The 21831-nt window shown below is 39.9% G+C and overlaps 1 protein-coding gene across 1 annotated transcript in view; it reads right to left on the bottom strand.

The window, feature by feature from the left end:
- Window positions 1-1647: 1647 nt before the first annotated feature.
- The window catches only part of LOC105241995 (catenin alpha-2), a 355800-nt gene continuing 335616 nt past the window's right edge, over window positions 1648-21831 (bottom strand). The window contains exons 5-6 of the mRNA XM_034657281.1: window positions 5484-5603; window positions 1648-1992 (exon numbers count right to left, since the gene is read on the bottom strand). Coding sequence (XP_034513172.1) covers window positions 1648-1992; window positions 5484-5603 — 465 coding nt within the window. The remainder of the gene's footprint in view (window positions 1993-5483; window positions 5604-21831) is intronic.

The raw sequence follows: 21831 nt of genomic DNA, 5'->3' as shown, positions 1-21831 counted from the left end.
ACACTTTTAAAATTAATGTAGCGTTATAATGTTTTAATATCTGAGTACATCACCTGCTCATTTTCATTTCTTTAAAATGTGAGCTTCTTCACTCTTATTCCAGAAACAAACTTTTATCATAACTCTGTCAAGTTGCAAAGGAACTCAAAATTTTTATCGGAATTGTCTGAACATAGTAAAAATTAAGAGTTAATAGTTTTCCTATCCAGGATTATGACCTCATTTACCAAAAAGTCCAACTTTGTTGTACAACCTAAGCACAAAACAAACTAAAAACCAAAAGTATAAAAAGTACCGCTCAGTGATTTTTTAATTTCTCTTGGTCCTCCACATCTGTATCAGGATTATTTCTATCATTTATAAGGAAATAAAGAATAAAATAAAGCCAACAAATTATTGTTCATGTTTGTCAACAGGATCTGTTTTTCCATTATTCTATACTTTTGCACCTGGGAAATCTATTGACTTCTGTTATGTGTATTTTAAACTGATAATCCATTGGAACTAACAGAGTTCAGTAAGGTTTTCAGTTGCCTCCTGAAACTTTGTGAATTATGTATGAAACCCCAATTTCTGTGGTAAATGCTTTAAATTATATTTAATCCTTACAAGAAAAAAAAAACTAGATAACAGTATATAGTCTAAGCTATGGATATTTTGACCAACAAAAAAATAAAAGAGGAGAGACCCCTGTGAAAACTGCAAATGGCTATCTGAAGTGTTATAATTATTCCTCCATTGTATCTCACAGCTTAATGTCTTTAGCAATCACTGCTTTGTTCCTAATCCTCTTTCCCAGCCCGTGTTCCCCTGCCAAAAATTCATGTCAACAGATCCAAAAGCAAGCTCATCATCTTTCTGCACAGCTGTTAAGTAACCTATTTTTCTTTTATGAATTCCTATAATACTGTGTTTTATCACTTAAAAGGTTTTTAATACATTCTACTTCTCGCATCTCCCTACAGGAAAATAGAACCCTTGAAAACAGATACAGATAATTTTAAATCTTGGTAGCTCTCCAACACATGCAGGCTCTCACACTGAACGCAGGATGAACTCTGATGAATTCCGGTTTCCCCTAGTTGCGCCCATATCCTGACCCAAGGGAAGTGAGGGCTGTCATCCTGGGGGTCTTGATTACATGCAACCCTCTCATTCACTTTGATGCCATCCTCCCATTGCTTCCCTCATTGGGACACACCCCCAGAAATAGCAGGTGCAGAAGATGGGTCATTCATGGGTCCAACACAGGTGCTACCCAGAGGAGACGATTCAAGGAAGACAAGGATCCCTTGTGGGGCCCGAGGGTAACAGAGTTTGTCACTGATTTAAAATGAAGACATGGAAGGCAGTTCTCCACCTGGGCGTGACATAGAGGCAATAAATGCCTATACTGCCTATGACATTTGCCCCTTTAAAAATAAAGAATCGCCCAAATGAACTGTCCCTAAAATAGCCAGTAGGATAGGAAACTAACAGTTTACAGGGTTTTTGCTTGCATTAGATCAGGTCCTCTTAAACATCATTATTAGATCCTTTAGATAGAGGAAACCTGGGCTCTGCCACTAAGCTGGATTCTTAACAACGCACACAGTGTGTGGTTTACCTTACTATCACAAGCCTCCAAGAGGGGTAAATCCAGGTATACTATGCGGCTCTTCGTGCCCCAATCACTTCTCTCAGTGGAAGTGTATACCCCTCTGTGTGCATCACTGAGATACTTACATCAAACTCATTCAGAGCTGCTGCCAGCTCGCCAATGCCTGTGTGGCCTTTGGCTTCATCGGTGGGCGAGGTAGCTTGAGCAGCATTGGAGATGCCAGCAATGGCCTCCTGGACTTGTTTAAACACATAGTCTCGGTTGGCTCTTGTGGCAGCAACATCCGGGTGGCGGAGAAACGCTTGGGAGGCCGTGTACAGCATTGTGGCGTTCTTCTTCAGAGCCCCTCGGGCAGCTGCCATCTCATCCCGACAGTGAGGGTCCTTCAATTCCTGTGTACACGAAACAGGAAATGTGGCACATCCATGAAGTTTGCCACAGAAGCATTTGTTCTAGAACTTAGAGTCACAGACTCAATGTTATAAACTGAATTTTAGAAACCATCTATTCTCCCTTGTGCTCACTCTAGCTGCCAGGACTTTGCACATAATGTTCTTTCTGTATGACATATCTGAGCACTCCTCCTCCATCTACCCTTTCACCCGACATGGTCGATCCTCCTGGAACATACTCCATCCTGCTCTCTAAGCTATGCCCCCTTCTATCTGCTCCCACAAGCCCCATCCCCTCCTATCAACACTTATTAAACTTTATTTACTTCAATGTGTTTCCCTCACGTGTTTTGTCTAGTGAGAGCATGAAGCCTTGTCTATTTGTTTAGTGGCTCTTTACTCATTAACAGTGTTTGGCCCATAAGAGGTACTCAAATATTGCTGGGAAAAATGTAAAAACCAAGCTACTGACAGTCAGTAGCTTGCATGGATCAGAGTTCGTTAGCAGCAGATGGAAACCCCAAACTTCAGTCTTCTGTTAACAGTTGCCTACACATTCAGTTACAATTACAGACATGGGCAATCAGCCTCTTCTGATTTTTGCTTAGTCCATAACTACCACTGCATTTCTGGAATAGGGTTTTTGTTTTGTTTTGTTTTTTGGAAGCTACCTTTAATGGCAGCTCAATCATTGAGTTTAGGGAATAAAAATAGATCAAAGATGATTTGCCTTCCTAGTTTTGGCTGTCAAAATACCACCACTGGGGAGTCTCTTGATCTTCAGCTTTAAAGAGTATTGTTAAGAAAATGTTCACATCATTTACAGAAATGTTAAAAAGCAGTGCTGCTGGGACCATGTAGGGTTGCCAGCTGAGGATCTCAGAGAGATTTTTTTTTTCCCAGCTTCAAAACATCATTAAAGGTTACTTGAACCACTTGGGTTCAATTTCTATTTGTTCATTTGGTATGTCATATATAAATGACTTGGTAACGACATCTTCTCTTTTATTGGTCAAAATAATTCTGAGACAAGCACATATTTTATCTAGGATTGCCAAGACAAATTGACAGTAAGTAATAATTAACTGAACCATTTATCCTCTTTTGCTTATGTACTGATAAATTTATGCCCGCAAACAGGATTTCTAATATGGGGTTATTTTTAGCCCTCAACATGAACACAAATAGGTAACCAACACCGAGTGTATTCTCTATGTCAGGCAATAATCTAGGCATTGAAAGGAGAAGGTTTCTCCTGACTAGTCATGAAGGGCCTTTTTAACTTTTGGAACATGGTCCAGAAATTGTGTATTACTTTATACTAATAAAAGAAAAATCTAAATGTGGAAGTGAGAGATGGAGGAGGGATTCGCTCCATAAAAATATTTGAGGAAACATTCTTTAATGACATTTAAAAAACCCTGCAAACAATCTAAATGTTGAATTACCAATTGGGTAAGTAAATGACTAAAGCATTTGATAGACTATGTGGATATAATAATTAGTTTTCAACAAGCAACATGGATAATAGTTACAAGATAAATGAAAAAGCAGAGCACAATATACATACTTGTATGCAAAGTAGGATTATAAATATGTTAAAATATGAAGAAAAATAACTGAAAGGCAATATATCAAAATTGCACCATTGTTTTCTTGGATGGTAAGGTGTTATATGTGTTTTTCCTTCTTCCAATTCTACTTTTTTTCTAAATTTTCTTGGAAGAGTCTAGCAGTTAGTTAAAAACAAGATATTAATGAAATATATGATATGTATGAGTATTCTCATAAATATCTCCTACACCCCTATCAATTTTTATATCCAACTATATACACCAATGATTGGTGTTTCCATCTGCAATCCACATCACTCTTCTTTTTGACATTTTTACATGAAGAGCTCACAAGCAACTCAAACATCAACGTATCTAAATATGAAATCTTAATTTCTATACCCAACTGACTCAGTCTTCTCCATCTCTATAAATTCACCACCATCTACCCATTTGCTCAAACCAGAACCTTAGAACTCAACTGGTTGTTGTCACTCCCTAACCTGACACATCCAATTTAACAACAGGTCTTCAGAGCTCTATTTTTCAAAATAAACTTTGATTCTTTGTAATCTTCTCTATTTCTACCACTACCAACTCATCAAGACCATATCTCACCTAGACATCAGCCCCTCCCAAGAATAGCTTGTCCCTCCCACTCCACTCCCTTTTGTTCAACATGTCAAAAATACTAAAATGTAAATTTGAGACCCTGATACCAAATTCTGAACTATTCAAATACTACCCACCCACTTACAATAAAATCCAAAAATGTTCCAAGACTCTGAATGCCCTGGCCCCTACATTTCTTACCAACTGCCCCCTTTGGTTCACTAGGATCAAGATTCAATGTCTTTTTTTCTTTCTTTTCTTTTTCTTTTCAGTTGTTTAAATAAACTAGGTAGCTTTTCGGTCTCACATTTGTTCTTCAGAGTAACTTCACTCCTACCCATCTTACATTTTGGACGATGACACAAAATCCCAGTTGAATTTTGCTAATTACAAAATATTTAAATATCATCATGTAATCTAAAATCACATATGTGTGCCTCTCACACAAAGAATACTGTAAACATTTTAGGGGAAGAAACTAGATCTTGACCAAGTTTATAATACCAGCGTTCCTTCAGCGTGGCACAGATGAGCACTCCACACATGTCTGTTGAATGAACTTCTTTGTTGGTCATAGACAATCTTAAGACACTAGGAATCGCTCCAAATGTTGAATTCTAGGAACAGTCAAGAGGATAGGTGGAAAGGATTTTAACAGACCCCCTCCACATTTAGAGAGGTTTTTCTAGGGAAACCCCTGGAGAACAAAATTCTAACAGTACTTAATGAGTAGACCTGGCTAAAATTGGGGGTGCTGTCTCTAGACAAAGGAAGACACATGATCCCCTGTGAGCCACCTTCATCAAAGTGACTCACTCATCTGTGTTATCCCATACTCTACCCCTTTATCTCTCTGCCTTTCCTTGACTTTCTTTGCATTATCTTCTTGTCTTTCATAAAGGTTTCACTCAACACGCTGCACATTTTGGCTCTGCATATGCATGGTGGTGTCTTTAGGGCTAGGAAATAAAAAGTGAGGGCAAGTAAAGGGGTGGTGTCCAGACAGCATCCACAGCACCACACCAAAGTTTGATATTTTAACTGGGAGTTTTTCCTACAGTGGAAAAAAAGGTTAGAATAGTTCCCACCAGTCAAGCAGGAGGCCTGTGACCTACTCTAGGCAGACAGGGGCCAGAGAATACCCTGGGGCCCATAGTGGTATGAAAACTGCCCACGTAGGAGGCAGCCTTTTTTGATCACAGGTTCTGACAGCATTTGTTACTTTGATCACCAGCAGATGAGGCTGATCTGTTGTTCAGGCCTATCAAGCTAGAAGTTTACTTAAATGCACAGTTTCTCCCCTAGCATTTCCAAAACTTCTCCCACCTGTTGTCTTCTTGCTGCTACGTAGTTAAGTTTCACCATTTCTTTCCCAAACTCTTTAAAGCGATTTGCAAGATCTTGCTCATTTGTGGCATTTTTCACAGCTTCCAAGGCCTCTTCCACCTGAGGTAATAAGAAACAACATTCATAAATGAATAGAATGGACATATTAAACATGTTAGCAATGGTAATTTGTAAATATATATATATATAAAGTACTCCTAATAAGCATTTATAATCAGAATATTTGTTCACAATACACAGAATATTTTGTATCTGAGAGATAACTGCAGAACTCTTGGAGCATTAGAACTATACTGACTATTTTACTGGGTTATGATTCTGATAAGGAATACAGACTTCAGGGATACCTAGGGGCTCAGTTAAGTGTCTGCTTTCGGCTCAGGTCATGATCTCAGGGTCCTGGAATAGAGCCCCATGTAAGGCTCCTTGCTCAGTGGGGAGTCTGCTTCTCCCTCTACCTGCTGTTCCCGCTGCTTGTGCTCTGGCGCTCTCTCACAAATAACCAAAAAAATCTTAAAAAAAAAAAAAGGAATACAGACTTCCAGCTCCAAGTAGAAACATACAGGAAAATAGATCTAAGAAGAAAATATGGAATTTGAAAATGAATTCTAGAAATCTTCAGAGGAGAAGTGCATTAACGAAAACTGAAGGAACTCCTGGAAGTTTGAGCACACTTGAATCTGCAACCACACTTCTTATCAACACCTCTAAAGCCGGAACTAAAGGGACTGTAATCATTGTAAGCTGAGTTTACACCTTGCCAACCACTAGAAAGAGGAGCTATTGAGTCTGGACAAGCAAGTGCATTTGAAGTTTTGTTGCAGCTGAAGGTGGCATCAGCTGGGGTAGAAGGGGGTGGGCAGAAAGACATCAAACACCTTCCTAATGATGTGCCCTGATTCCAAATTGCTGCCACCTGCGTCACGGAATTTTTGCAGGGTGACCCTGGACTTGAATTATGAATTTCACTAAGAACTTCTTTATAAATGATCTGAAGATTTGAAAGATACTGAAGTCTCCTCTCCAGAATGATTTTAACTTTAGTATGGTGTGAAGATTTCCACAATTGGTCACACCTTAAGATTATAAGATCTGTGCCCTCGATTAAAATTATTATGAAGTAACCCACTACATCATTGTCAGTTATATCGCATTATTGTAGGAACATTTTTATCAGAGGAAATAACCAGGAATAAAATGCTGAGTGAATAAAGCACAAGACAGATATGTGTTTGCAAAATCAAAAGTTCTTCCATATAAAAAGGGAGCCTAGTAGAGAGGTCTTCACTAGTACAGGCTATTGATAGAAGCAATAGAAAAAGAACAGGCAGCTCAGAAATGTGAAATGCAGAAAATGCAGGGCCTACTGCAGAATTCTGATCAGCTCTTGTAGTCTGAAGCAAATCAAAAGACAACATATGGGGAGTTCGCTTGGACAATGCAGAAATACGGAGGACCACTGAAATGGCTAGAAAAAGCCAGAGATGAACGCAGTGCTGGGCTGTGGAGATATACCTTTGTTTAAGCTTGACACAATCACAAATTCAATATCCTTATCAAATTTCACCGAGTGGAGGAAGAGAATAGTGTATATAAACCAGTGATAATAGGTATCATCAAACCTTTTACTCCATAGATATGATAATGTCATTCAATTTACTAAATAAGCTAACATTCTATTAAGGAAAGAGTTGTTGCAAGCAAGGGTAATTATTTAGAATGGTCATAATCCAGACTCCACATAAAATTAAGTTTCCATTCACATCTTCTATGGAAATTCTCAATCTCTTCTTCCTAATTACAAAAATATAAAATGATAATTTAACTTCTCAATGTTGGTCTTTTCCAATTCCTAGCCAGGCTCTAACATTGTTCAAGGGAAAGCAACAAGTATCATTGAAAAAAAAGAACTGTTTTAAGGTTTTGTTTTGTTTTTAAGACTCAAATCAAGTTACGTTTTATGATATGGAATGGTCCATATAAAGCATTTTCATAGTTTAATTAGAATTTCATACCTCAAACCTTTAAAACAACAAATCAGTGATGTCTCACTTTCTAATAGATTTATAATTATCTTAACATGGCCATCAACAGCATCACTGAAAGGACAGCTCTTGGCAGTTAATTTATTCCTGCTGCTTATTTGAGCTGTAAATCTTTCCTGAGGACATAAAAACTGGTTCCAGAGAAGAGCAAAATAATTATCTCGGAGGAGGCTAAATCTTGGATTTGTTTTCTAATATATATATAAAACAGCCTTCTTACCGATTATTAATCAGACCAATTTGGAGTAATTATCTTGTTGTGTACACCTAACATTTTGTCATTGGTTTTCTCTGAAGAATCCAGATACTGCTTTGAACTTAGGTTTCTAATTCAATCAACTTTTTTCAAAAAGAAACACCAATGATGGGGTCTATCTGTATAAAGGTAGACTTAGCCTACTTAGAGCTTTAATAAAGAAGGCTCAGAGAGGTCACTTAGTGGAATGTTCTCACATAGAAACATGGTTCAGAATCAGTCCAAGCTCCCCCAAAAATGGAAGAAATGGGGACTAAAGTTGAGGGGGTGTTGGGGGAGGGAGACAAATGGAGGGATTGAAGGGACATGAAGGGAGAAAAAAAAAAAAAAAGGAGAAACGGAGTAACCAGGCACTTTTGAGAAGTCAAAATGAATATAAAAATCAAATTTTTATTTTTGAACAGAGCCAAGAATATTTCCTTTCTGAGTGTCTGGTTTAAAAGAAGTGGACTCCCTGGAAGCCAAACAAATGCCTTAAAAGGCAGTTCTTATACAGAAGAGCCTGGGACACTTTTTCCAAAAACTTTCTCTACCTCCTTGTGCCCCCCAGTGTCAGAAATAAGTCAGTATGTGAGGAGCTGCAGGTCAGGCTGCTCTGTGTTTGAACCCCAGCGAGGTCATTTGTCTGCCTTGTGAGCCAGGTAAGCCACTTAACCTTTTGGACCCTCACTGTCTTCATTAATAAAATGAAGGTAATAATGTCTACATCTTGGGGCACCTGGGTGGCACAGCGGTTAAGCGTCTGCCTTCGGCTCAGGGCGTGATCCCGGCGTTATGGGATCAAGCCCCACATCAGGCTCCTCCGCTGTGAGCCTGCTTCTTCCTCTCCCACTCCCCCTGCTTGTGTTCCCTCTCTCGCTGGCTGTCTCTATCTCTGTCAGATAAATAAATAAAATCTTTAAAAAAAATAATAATGTCTACATCTTACACAAGGTTGTTTTAAGAATTATAGGAGATAAGCTATAAAAATGGAAAATATGAAGATGGCCAACTAAGTCCAATTATAAAATAAATCTAAATGGGCTAAATGCTCTAATTAGGATATCGACTCTCAGATGGAACTTTTAAAAACAGACCCAACATGTTACCAAGAGATCATTTAAATAAGCTACAAAAAGTTGAAAATAAAACCTCTCACACTAATGAATTCTAAAGGTATCTGCAACAAGTTCTAAATATATAAAACATCACTAACAACACAAAAAACGAGAACTTGACTAAAGTATATTATAGAAATGGAAGCCAAAGACTTCCTCTCTTTTCCCAAACAAATCAGGCATACTGGATATAAAGGAAAGAAAAGAAAAAGAAATACAAAACAACAAATAGACTACCCGGCAAAAATTAGGAGCTCCTTAAACAGAGATACTGACCTGATGCATAGAGTTTATCTAAGGGAAAAGAATTTTTTCCCAAGTAAGTTCGAAGAGGAAAGGCTTCATCTTACTCCTGGAATGTCTGCAGACTGGGCACTTGGGAAGAGGGGAAGCAATGCAGTGAAGACAACAAAGCAGCTGCTGGTAAGGGCTCTGAGGAGCGTGGTACTCCCGGGGAAGGGTTATTAGGGGGGAGGGTGGACCATGGGGGCCTCAGTGTCCTGGATTGGGATGTTGTTTTCAATGAGCTGATAAAGGGAGCCCTGAGGGGCAGCTGCCATAGATTGCCTCATTGTAAACTCCCTGGCAATCCTGGACATGGCAGCCAGGTGATCTCCTCCCACAGTAGGCTGGGCTTAGGAACACCAAAGGGAGAACACTTTGCTCAACCACATACTCCTGCCCGTAATGTTGGTAGCTTGTGCTTGGGTATAGCTGAAAAGACTCAAACACGGGAGGGAAAAGATGGAGGAGGAGTAGGGGTCCCCTTTTTCAGCTGGTCCCCTGAGTCGAGCTGGTTATGTACCGGACCATCCTGAAAACCCACAGAATCAGCCTGAGACGCAGGAAGATACATTTGGATCTCTACAAATGAACATCTCCAGCGCTGAGTATTGAAGTACGAAGCGGGGAGCCATGAATCCGCGCACAGATATCGGAAGATAAACGGAAGGGGAAGGGAGCGGCCGTGCTCGGGTGCCAGGAAGCAGTAGCCACCTGCACTGGGGAGCGGCTGGACTCCCGGACTGGCACCGGCGAGAGAGCGGACTGAATCTGGGAGCCCAGGAACGCGCGGGACCAGACTGAAAACCAGGGCTCCAGAGCGCACACTAGAACTAGACTGAAACAGAGAGCTCAGGAGCATGCACGGGAACCTGGGGTGGCTGGCAGTGTTAGAAACACAAAGGACAGAGACGTGCGGGCCCTGGAAGGGAGGGCTGGGACACCGGCTGTAGGGCGCACAACCCGGTTGCTGCAGTGTTTTTAGCAGAACCAACAGAAACAGAGTTAAAGAGGCCAAGAGAGAAGAGTGGAGAGCGGACTGCGATCTCTCTGTTCTGAGACAGAGGCTAGGATTAGGCCACTGCTGCTCTGACTCTCAGAAGAGCCACAGAAAACCTCCAGGGAAAGCCGCCAGAGAACAAAAGCCCAGAAATATCAGCTCACATTGGCCCATCCCCATCCCCCCTCCCAGGGGACAGGGAGACTCTACCAAAACAGCGTTGCCTGAATATCAGTGAGGCAGGCCCCTCCCCCAGAAGGCAGGCTAAAAAATCAAGAAGCCCACATCCCTAAGGTCCCTATAAAGCAAGTGCACACTGCCTGGGTCTTGGTCAATAATTTGGGCTCTGGGCAACCATGCAACCTCTCCTCATCAGAATGATGAGAAGGAGAAATCCCCCCCAGCAATGAAAAGATAATGAGTCTGTGGCCTCTGCCACAGAACAGATGGATATGGATATAACCAAATTATCAGAAATGGAGTTCAGAGTAACAATGGTCAAGATGATGTGTAGACTTGAAAAAAATATTATCAAAAATACTAACGAGAATATAGAATCTCTAAGGGTGGAAATGAGAGCGAATCTGGGAGAAATTAAAAATGCTATGAATCAAATGCAGTCAAAACTAGATGCTCTGACGGCCAGGGTAAATGAGGCAGAAGAAAGAATTCGGGAATTGAAGGATGGGATGGTAGAAGACAACGTTGAAACAAAAACTTGGCTCAAAAAAATCCAATGTCAAGAATGTAGATTACGGGAGATTACTGACTCAATGAAACGTTCCAATGTCAGAATCATCAGCATCTCCGAGGGGGTGGAGAAAGAGAGAAGTCTAGAAGAGATATTTTGAACAAATTGTAGCTGAAAACTTCCCTAATCTAGCAAAGGAAACAAGCATTCATGTCCAAGAGGCAGAGAGGACCCCTCTCAAGGTCAACCACATCATGTCTTAGTGCAATTAGCAAATATTAGACCAAGGATACAGTATTGAAAGTGGCCAGGGCAAAGAAATTTCTCACGTACAGAGGCAAAAATATCAGAATAACATCAGACCTGGAATGAGAGGAAGGGTTGGCAGGATATTTTTAAAGCTCTATCCAAGAAAAACATGAAGCCAACGATCCTTTATCCAGCAAGGCTGTCATTCAGAATTGATGGAAAGATAAGGACATTCCAGGATTGGCAGAAACTGACCAAATTTGTAACCACGAAACCAACCCTACAGAGATATTAAGGGGGGGGGTTCTATAAAAGTAAAAAGGCCCCCAAGAGTGATACAGAACAGAAATTTACAATCTATACAAAGGCTTTACAGGCAACATGACATCATTAACATCATCTCTCATTAATCACTCTCAATGTGAATGGCCTAAATGCTCCCATAAAATGCCATAGGGTTGCAGATTGGATAAAAAGACATGACCCATCCATTTGCTGTCTACAAGAGATTCATCTTGAACCTAAAGATACATCCAGACTGAAAGTGAAGGGATGGAAAATCATTTTTCATGCCAATGGACCTCAAAAGAAAGCTGGGGTAGCAATTCTCATATCAGACTGATTAGATTTTAAACTAACGACTGTAGTTAGAGATACAGAAGGACACTATATTATTCTTAAAGGATGTATCCAACAAGTGGATATGACAATTATAAATATCTATGCCCCCAACAGGGGAGCAGCAAGATACACAAACTCTCAGAGTAAAGAGACATATAGATTAAAATATGTTAATAGTAGGGGACCTCAACACTCCATTATCAGCAATAGACAGATCACCTAAGCAGAAAATCAACAAAGAAACAAGATCTTTGAATGATATACTAGACCAGTTGGACCTCATAGATATATACAGAACACTACACCCCAGAACAACAGAATACTCATTATTTTTGAATGCACATGGAACCTTCTCCAAAATAGACAATATACTGGGTCACAAAACAGGTCTCAACCGATACCAAAAGACTGAAATTATTCCCTGCATATTCTCAGACCACAGTGCTTTGAAATTGGAACTCAACCACAAGAAAAAATTTGGAAGAAACTCAAACACTTGGAAACTAAGAACCATACTGCTCAAGAATGATTGGGTAAACCAGGAAATTAAAATCAATTTAAACAATTTATGGAGACCAACGAGAATGAAAACACAATGGTCCAAAACCTATGGGACACTGCAAAGGCAGCCCTAAGGGGAAAATACATAGCGATCCAAGACTCACTCAAAAGAATAGAAAAATCTAAAATGCACTTTTTATATTCTCACCTCAAGAAGCTGGACCTGGAACAGAAGAACAGGCCTAACCCACACACGAGAAAGCAGTTGATCAAGATTAGAGCAGAGATCAATGATTTAGAAACCAGGACCACAGTAGAGCAGATCAACAGAACTAGAAGCTGGTTCTTTAAAGAATAAATAAGATTGATAAGCCACTGGCAAGACTTATTCAAAAGAATAGAGAAAGGACCCAAATTAATAAAAGTATGAATGAAAGGGGAGAGGTCACAACCAACACCAATGAAATAGGAAGGATCATTAGAAACTTTTCTCAACAGCTTTATCCCAATAAATTAAACAACCCGGAAGAAATGGATACCTTCCTGGAAACCTATAAACTACCAAGACTGAAACAGGAAGAAATTGATTTAACAGACCGATTAATTATGAAGAGATTGAAGCAGTGATCAAAAACCTCTCAAAAAACAGGAGTCCAGGGCCTGATGGATTCCCCAGGGAATTCTACCAAACATTCAAAGAAGTAATAATACCTATTCTCCTGAAGCTGGTTCAAAAAATAGAAACGGAAGGAAAACTACCAAACTCATTCTATGAGGCCAGTATTACCTTGATCCCCACAACAGGCAAAGACCCCATCAAGAAGGAGAATTACAGACCGATTTCCCTGATGAATATGGACACCAAAATTCTCAACAAGATCCTAGCTAATAGGATCCAACAGTACATTAAAAGGATTATACATCATGACCAAGTGGGATTCATACGTGGGATGCAAGGTGGTTCAACATTCACAAATTGATCAGTGTGATAGATCATATCAACAAGAAAAGAGTCAAGAACCATGTGATCCTCTCAACTGATGCAGAAAAAGCATTTGACAAAATACGCATCCTTTCCTGATTAAAACCCTTCAGAGTGTAGGGATAGAGGGTACATTCCTCAATTTCATAAAATCCATCTATGAAAAGCCTACAGCAAATATCATTCTCAATGGGAAAAGCTGGAAGCCTTTCCCTTCAGATCAGGAACACGACAAGGATGCCCACTCTCACCATTATTATTCAACATAGTACTAAAAGTCCTTGCAACAGCAATCAGACAACAAAAAGGGACAAAAGGTATCCAAATCGGCAAAGAAGAAGTCAAACTGTCTCTCTTCGCAGATGACATGATACTCTATCTGGAAAATCCAAAAGACTCCACCCCCAAACTACTAGAACTTATAGAGCAATTCAGTAATGTGGCGGGATACAAAATCAATGCTCAGAAATCAGTTGCATTTCTATACATAAACAATGAGACTGAAGAAAGAGAAATTAGGGAATCCATTCCATTTACAATAGCACCAAAAAATCACACGTTATCTCGGAATTAACTTAACCAGAGACGTAAAGGATCTATATTCTAGAAAATACAAATCACTCTTGAAAGACATTGAAAAAGACACAAAGAGATGGAAAAATATCCCATGCTCATGGATCGGAAGAATTAAGATAGTTAAAATGTCTATGCTACCCAGAGCAATCTACACTTTCAATACCATTCTGATCAAAATACCAAAGACATTTTTCAAAGAACTGGAACAAACAGCCCTTAAATTTGCGTGGAACCAGAAAAGGCTGAATCACCAAGGAATTATTGAAAATGAAAAACAAAGTTAGGGGCATCACATTGCTGGACTTCAAGCTATACTACACAAAGCCATGATCACAAAGACAGCATGGTACTGGCACAAAAACAGACCATAGACCAATGGAACAGAAGAGGACCCAGAAATGGACCCTCGGCTCTTTGGGCAACTACTCTTTGGCAAAGCAGGAAAAAACATCCAGTGCAAAAATGACAGTCTCTCCAATAAATGGTGCTGGGAAAATTGGACAGCTATATACAAAAGAATGAAACTTGACCACTCTCTCACACCATACACAAAGATAAACTCCAAATGGATGAAAGACCTCAATGTGAGACAGGAATCCATCAAAATCCTACAGAAGAACATAGGCAGCAACCTCTTTGACATCGGCCACAGCAACTTTTTTCATGACACATCTCCAAAGGCAAGAGAAACAAAAGATAAAATGAACTTGTGGGACTTCATCAAGATAAAAAGCTTCTGCACAGCCAAAGAAACAGTCAAAATAACTAAGAGGCAGCCCACAGAATGGGAGAAGATATTTGCAAATGACACTACAGATAAAAGACTGGTATCCAAGATCTACAAAGAACTTTTTAAACTCGAAACACGAGAAACAAATAATCAAATCAAAAAATGGGCAGAAGATATGAACAGACACTTTTCCAATGAAGACATACAAATGGCTAACAGACACATGAGAAAATGTTCAAAATCCTTAGCCATCAGGGAAATTCAAATCAAAACCACACTGAGATACCACCTTACACCAGTTAGAATGGCAAAAATGGACAAGGCAAGAAACAATTGATAGAGAGGTTGTGGAGAAAGAGGATCCCTCTTACATTGTCAGTGGGAATGCAAGTTGGTACAGCCACCTTGGAAAACAGTGTGGAGGTCCCTTAAAAAGTTAAAAATTGAGCTACCCTATGATCCAGCAATTGCACAACTGGGTATTTACCCCAAAGATACAGACGTAGTGAAGAGAAGGGCCATATGCACCCCAATGTTCATAGCAGCATTATCCACAATAGCTAAATCGTGGGAGGAGCCAAGATGCCTTCAACAGATGACTGGATTAAGAAGCTGTGGTCCATATATACAATGGAATATTACTCAGCCATCAAAAAGAATGATTTCTCAACATTTGCTGCAACATGGACGGCACTGGAGGAGATAATGCTAAGTGAAAAAAGTCAAACAGAGAAAGATAATTATTATATGGTTTCACTCATTTATGGAACATAAAAAGTAGGAAGATCGGTGGTAGAAGAAAGGGAAGAAGAATGTGGGGATAAACAGAAGGGGGAATGAACCATGAGAGACTATGGACTCTGGGAAAAAAACTGAGGGTTTCAGAGGGGAGGGGGTTGGGGGAAATGGGATGGGTAGTAAGGAGGGCACGTATTGCATAGCGCACTGGGTGTTATACACAAGTAATGAATCATGGAACTTTACATCAAAAAGTAGGGATGTACTGTATGGTGACTGACATAATAAAAATTATTATAAAAAATCAAAAGAAAGTGCTAAAAAAAAACTCAAAGAGCTAGAAAAGATACTAAAGCTTCTTTCCTCATTAGTGGATTTAGATATTATTTTCAGAGCTTGTCACTTAAAACTCTTAAAATCTTGTTCTTACAGAGCTTGTTCAAAATAGCCTCGACCCCCATTCCTAAAGCAGGCCTGCCTGCCAGCCTCCAGCTGTGTCAAATCATTTGAGATCAACTCTTTAAATCTGTCTCCAGTTCTCCGGATTGGAATTTCACTTATTTACTTCCATACACAAAAAAATAGTCTGTAAATTCATTCAGTCATTCCGTACTTGTTAAGCAGCTACTAGGAGCGAGGCACGCATATGGGGACGGGGGTAGTGCTGAACTGAGAGTCTGATCCCTCCCCTCCCAGACTGTGTGATCTGGTTCTCCCACTAACATTTACCATCCATACCAGAGCTATAAATCGTTGGCATAACAATCCTAAAATCCACTGGGACAGACTGACCTCATTCCAGGGTCCTACCAGGGATATCAAGTTCATTGGATTTTAAGTGACATTGATGAAACTATTTAGTTAGTCATATATAACTCTATTACTAGGATCTGGTTTTATGGCTAAATTAAAAAATTATCTTGGGGGCACCTGGGTGGCTCAGTTGGTTAAGCACCCTCCGACTCTTGATCTCAGCTCAGGTCTTGATCTCAGGGTAGTGAATTCAAGCCCCACAATGGGCTCCATGCTGGGCATGGAGCCTACTTAAAAAAATTTTTTTTTTCAAATATCTTGGAAATAGTAGTTGGCCAAGTAAATACATGAGTGGATGTAAAATTGTAATTCTTATTACTTTACTTGTTTAGCCATGTACTCTGGTTTGACCACTGTTATCCCAGCATCATTATATTTTATGTCTCTGCCTTCTAAAGCTGGCCTTCTTGATTAAATATTCTCTTTCCTTGATAAGCTGACCCTCCTGATTAAATTTTGTTTTCTTGTTAACAAGAAAATGATTTCATCAGAAAGCAAGAATGATTAAATGCTAGTGTCATGTATTCTTTAAGTGCCATGTTTTATGAAGCACAACAGTAATACAGCTTATATTTCTGAAGTTATTTTCAGCTGGTGCAAGAAAAATGACACTATTCAGTGTCACCGAGTACTTACGAGATGTACCAGACACTGTTCTAAATGGCTTACATATACCTAATTTTGTCCCAGAAAACAGCCCTTTGCAGTTGATAGTTTTCCTATTTTTACTTTACAGAGGAGACACTGAGGTCAAAGCAGTTACACAAGCTTCCCAAAAGGCCTCACAGCAAGTGAGTGTGAGAGCCTGGGTCTAAACTAAGGTAGTTTGCTCCAGAGTTCATGCTTTTAACTCCGCAGCTCTGCTGCATCAGTTTCCCAGAAAAAAGATAGGTTTATAAAGGTTTTGGATTATATTGGTCAGCTGATTATGAATATCCACTAGGAACCTTGTCCCATCAGATCAGTCTCTGGGTTCTAGCCATTCCACCTTTTTAATATCTTTAAAACTAACCTCCTTTTCACAGTACACACTGCCACTGCCTTTGCCCAGCCTTTCTTTTATTCATTGGCCTGCATAATCTCAATGGTCTCTTCATCTGTCTCCTTATTTAGACTCACCCCTCTTCCAATTCTTTCTCCACATCACTAGCAGAATTATTTATCTAAATCTTGAATCTGACTCCAATGCTTAGATGTGCTCGATGGCTCCCCACAATCCACAGGTAGAGTCCAACCAAATCATCATGTTCTCTGAGGAACATGTGTCTCCTTGTCCAACTCCGTTAGTGCCTTTCTCCGCCTCGCCCTCTATGCTCCAACAAGACAGAATCAATTATTACATTGAGGAAACCCCAAGTCCCTTCTCTTACTCTCATGCCTTTGTTCTTTCCCTTGGTTTGTGAAGTTCTCTGTAGCTGAAGTCTGTTGTCTGACCTGATCCATCTCCTTTCTTATGGCAATGAGCATCCCTTTTGCTATTCAGTAAATTCTCTTTCACTGAGCTAGTTAGCAAATCCAAATTCGCACACTGGCCTACTCTGTCTAAACATGGCTAGGCCCTTGAAATATTATTCCTTTCCCATGTGGCCTGATGTTAAGCCTCATTACTAAAGAGTGCTGGGTGGCAACCAAGGTGGAAGAGGTCTTGTTTCTTGGTTCTGGTATGCTCCCTCCACAGGTTCTGCAGCAGAGGTAGCCTCTCCAGCACCAGGTGGCCAGCAGCTACCCTTAGCATGGTCTGCCTTGGATGATGCTGTAGTGGAATGCCCCCAGTGAGACCCCTCTTGATGAGCATTTTTCTTTGACACCCTAAGGGCAGATTTCCAGCAAGTTCCATTAGCTTGGGTGGCACCTCAGTGACTTGTTATAAAGCAAAGTAGGAAGATCTATCTTGGCCCTGTCTCAGGGTGGTGGTAGGGGGTCTCCCTGAAGTGCTCTGAGTCCTTGGGGTAGCAGCTGCTCCTAATATTTGCCATGTTCCTTAGGGCTCTCTTCTTGTTACCCAGTCCCTTATGACTCTAATCTGCTATTGGAGTTAAAATTTTTCCATATTAAACTCTCCCTGCTGTAATTAATGTGTAGTTTCAATCTCATTATTGCACAGAATGATATATCCCCCAACTCTTCTGATGGGACTAACTTCTTTCCAGTCACCCTCAACTTTTAGGCCCTAGCTTAGGCTTGAACTTGCGACCCCAGCCTCTCAAATCTGATCCAAGATATTGGTTTTGGGAAAGGCAAATCTCATTCAATATAATGAGACCCAATCCTGAGACCTCCTTCTCCCGGCCACATCATCCTTCCTCATATTATCCTTACATGACCAACTCTGTAATTTGGTTGAACTGATCCCATCATTGGCTTGGGGAATGGTGAGGGAAAGGAGTTAAGTGCTGACCAAATTTTAAAACTCAGCATATCCCATTCCCTGTCTAAATAATTAACTCAGAGGTAAGCACCTAACTCATAAGCCAACAGGACTAACAAGACTGTGGAACTTTTATCTGAGCTATTAGGGAAGAGAATTTCCTTTTCTTGCCATCTTTAGTCTAGAAGTGTATAAACTTGAGAATGGTTAGCAGCTATCTTGAGACTGTGAGAAAAGGGCTTACAGAGAAGCATGTCCTTTATGAAGAAAAGGAGATAGGAACCTGGTTCTTGACACATTTTTGTGCCTTGATCAAGACTTGCCTAAAGCTAATTTCCTCTAGACTTCTTAGTTTGGTGAGCCAATATATTCCCTTTTTAAAATACCAAGTTGAGTTGGGTTTCTGTTATTTAAAGTGGAAAACATCCTAATTATTATATTTTTATTGTAGGTGAGATCACAGCAATATGCACATTTTCCCAACATGTAGTGCTTTCTTTCTTAATGTCTCCCCCAGTAGCCTATAAAGTTTTGAAGGCAGGAGCTGAGACTTACTCACCTTCAAAGTTATCTAAGTACAGTGCCTTGTATATACTAGGCATCCAATAAGTACTTCTTAAAAGGATAACTGAATACATAAATAAATTCCAAACAACCCAGCTATATGAAGTTAATGTCACGATAGCTCTGACAGAAAAGATACGCTAGGGGGCACCGGAGTGGTTCAGTCGGTTAAGTGTCTGACTCTTGATCTCGGCTCATGTCATGATCTCCGGTCTCAGGATTGAGCCTGGCGTCTGGCTCCATGCTCAGTGGGGAGTCTGATTGAGGATTTCTCTTCCCTTCCCTCTGCCCTTTCCCCTGCACACACTCTCTTTCTTTCTCAAACAAATAAATCTCTAATTAAGAGAAAAGATATGCTAAGAACGTGGGCAATAATTTCTATCTTTATAATCAGAGACAAGGCTATTTTACATCAATTAACTGCTGTTCTTCAAACACCAGAGCTACATTAGAGCTGTAGGACTAAACAGGCAACTATTGAGAAATAATCCATTACTGAGGACACACAACACTATTTTAGGCTAACGTCACAAAAAGCACAGGTAATATTAAAGTCTGCCTCATCAATGCCTCCCAAGCAAGGGGATAGCAGCATTAGATCTGGCCCCTGATGGCTCTGACTTCTCTGGGAAACTGCTTAAGGGGTTGTTGTTTTTCTATTTTGCCATTCCACTTTCTAGAGAGAAATTCTGAGATGATCAAGAATATCGTAATTCCAGGACCTACCTTGAGGATAGAAAAAAGGGGGTTGTTTTTCTTGACATACATGTCAAGATGAGTTTGTGTGTGTAATGCCATCGCCAACGCTAAGAATTGACAATACGTTCTGATTACATTAATTCAGAGTCTAAGGAAAATAAATATCCCTCTTCATGATAATCGATTACAATGCAGGATTCCTTGCAAAGTCTAAAATGCCACATACCAACCTAACATACTGACAATGTCAACTGATTGCCGGATATATCAGATGACTGGCTAGGGAATCACTCACCAGCAACTTCAACAAGGAAAGTGATTATAATTCAGTATTTTTTAATGATGTCTGATGTGCAAATGATTACTTTAGCTCTGCTCAGGAACATCAAATTTCCACCTGGGTGATAACCCACCTTTGAACTATATGTCACCCACTATTCCATCACTATCATTCTGAATTCAAAACAAGTACAGTAGCAAAACCCTTTGGCAGTCATGAGAATTCTTAACATGTTTAAAAAAGAGCTCAACATTAAAGCCCACACAAATACTTACATAACCAAACAAGGAGCTTCATATGGGCAACTAGAATATTTGTATGTCACGTGAAAAGACAGCTCTTTAGAAGTCATGTAAACATAAGTTTCCGAAAATAATTTCAAGGTAGCAGATGCAAAGACCTATACCATGCCAATTCACACCATCTCCACAGATACCCTAATTCTTTACTCATTTTTACAGTGTGAATTATATTTGCTTCTGACTACTTGATTTGCTGACAATTACTCATTGGGGTGCAGGGCAGAGAATGAAAGCAGGTATTTCAGGAGAATAAACTCACTATCCTTCATCTACTCAGTGAATTATTGATGGAAAAACATGATTATAAGTTTCTGATAAGGAATTCCATCTGTATTCCTGTATGTTATTCAGAAATGAGAAAAAAGGCACAAAAACAGACACATCGACCAATGGAACAGAATAGAGAACCCAGAAATGGACCCTCGGCTCTTTGGGCAACTAATCTTTGATAAAGCAGGAAAAAACATCCGGTGGAAAAAAGACAGTCTCTTCAATAAATGGTGCTGGGAAAATTGGACAGCTACATGCAAAAGAATGAAACTTGACCACTCTCTCACACCATACACAAAAATAAACTCCAAATGGATGAAAGACCTCAATGTGAGACAGGAATCCATCAAAATTCTAGAGGAGAACATAGGCAACAACTTCTATGACATCGGCCAGAGCAACCTTTTTCACGACACATCGCCAAAGGCAAGAGAAATAAAAGATAAAATGAACTTATGGGACTTTATCAGGATAAAGAGCTTCTGCACAGCCAAGGAAACAGTCAAAAAAACTAAGAGACAGCCCACGGAATGGGAGAATATATTTGCAAAGGACACCACAGATAAAGGACTGGTATCCAAGATCTACAAAGAACTTCTCAAACTCAATACACGAGAAACAAATAAACAAATCATAAAATGGGCAGAAGATATGAACAGACACTTTTCCAATGAAGACATACAAATGGCTAACAGACACATGAAAAAATGTTCAAAATCATTAGCCATCAGGGAAATTCAAATCAAAACCACACTGAGATACCACCTTACGCCAGTTAGAATGGCAAAGATAGACAAGGCAAGAAACAACAATTGTTGGAGAGGATGTGGAGAAAGGGGATCCCTCCTACATTGTTGGTGGGAATGCAAGTTGGTACAGCCACTCTGGAAAACAGTGTGGAGGTCCCTTAAAAAGTTAAAAATTGAACTACCCTATGACCCAGCCATTGCACTACTGGGTGTTTACCCCAAAGATACAGACGTAGTAAAGAGAAGGGCCATATGCACCCCAATGTTCATAGCTGCATTGTCCACAATAGCCAAATCATGGAAGGAGCCGAGATGCCCTTCAACAGATGACTGGATTAAGAAGCTGTGGTCCATATATACAATGGAATATTACTCAGCTATCAGAAAGAACGAATTCTCAACATTTGCTGCAACATGGACGGCACTGGAGGAGATAATGCTAAGTGAAATAAGTCAAGCAGAGAAAGACAATTATCATATGATTTCTCTCATCTATGGAACATAAGAACTAGGA

The sequence above is a fragment of the Ailuropoda melanoleuca genome, chromosome 4, assembly GCF_002007445.2.
Source record: "Ailuropoda melanoleuca isolate Jingjing chromosome 4, ASM200744v2, whole genome shotgun sequence".
Classification (NCBI taxonomy): domain Eukaryota; kingdom Metazoa; phylum Chordata; class Mammalia; order Carnivora; family Ursidae; genus Ailuropoda; species Ailuropoda melanoleuca.
This window is presented reverse-complemented; position numbering and strand designations above follow the sequence as displayed.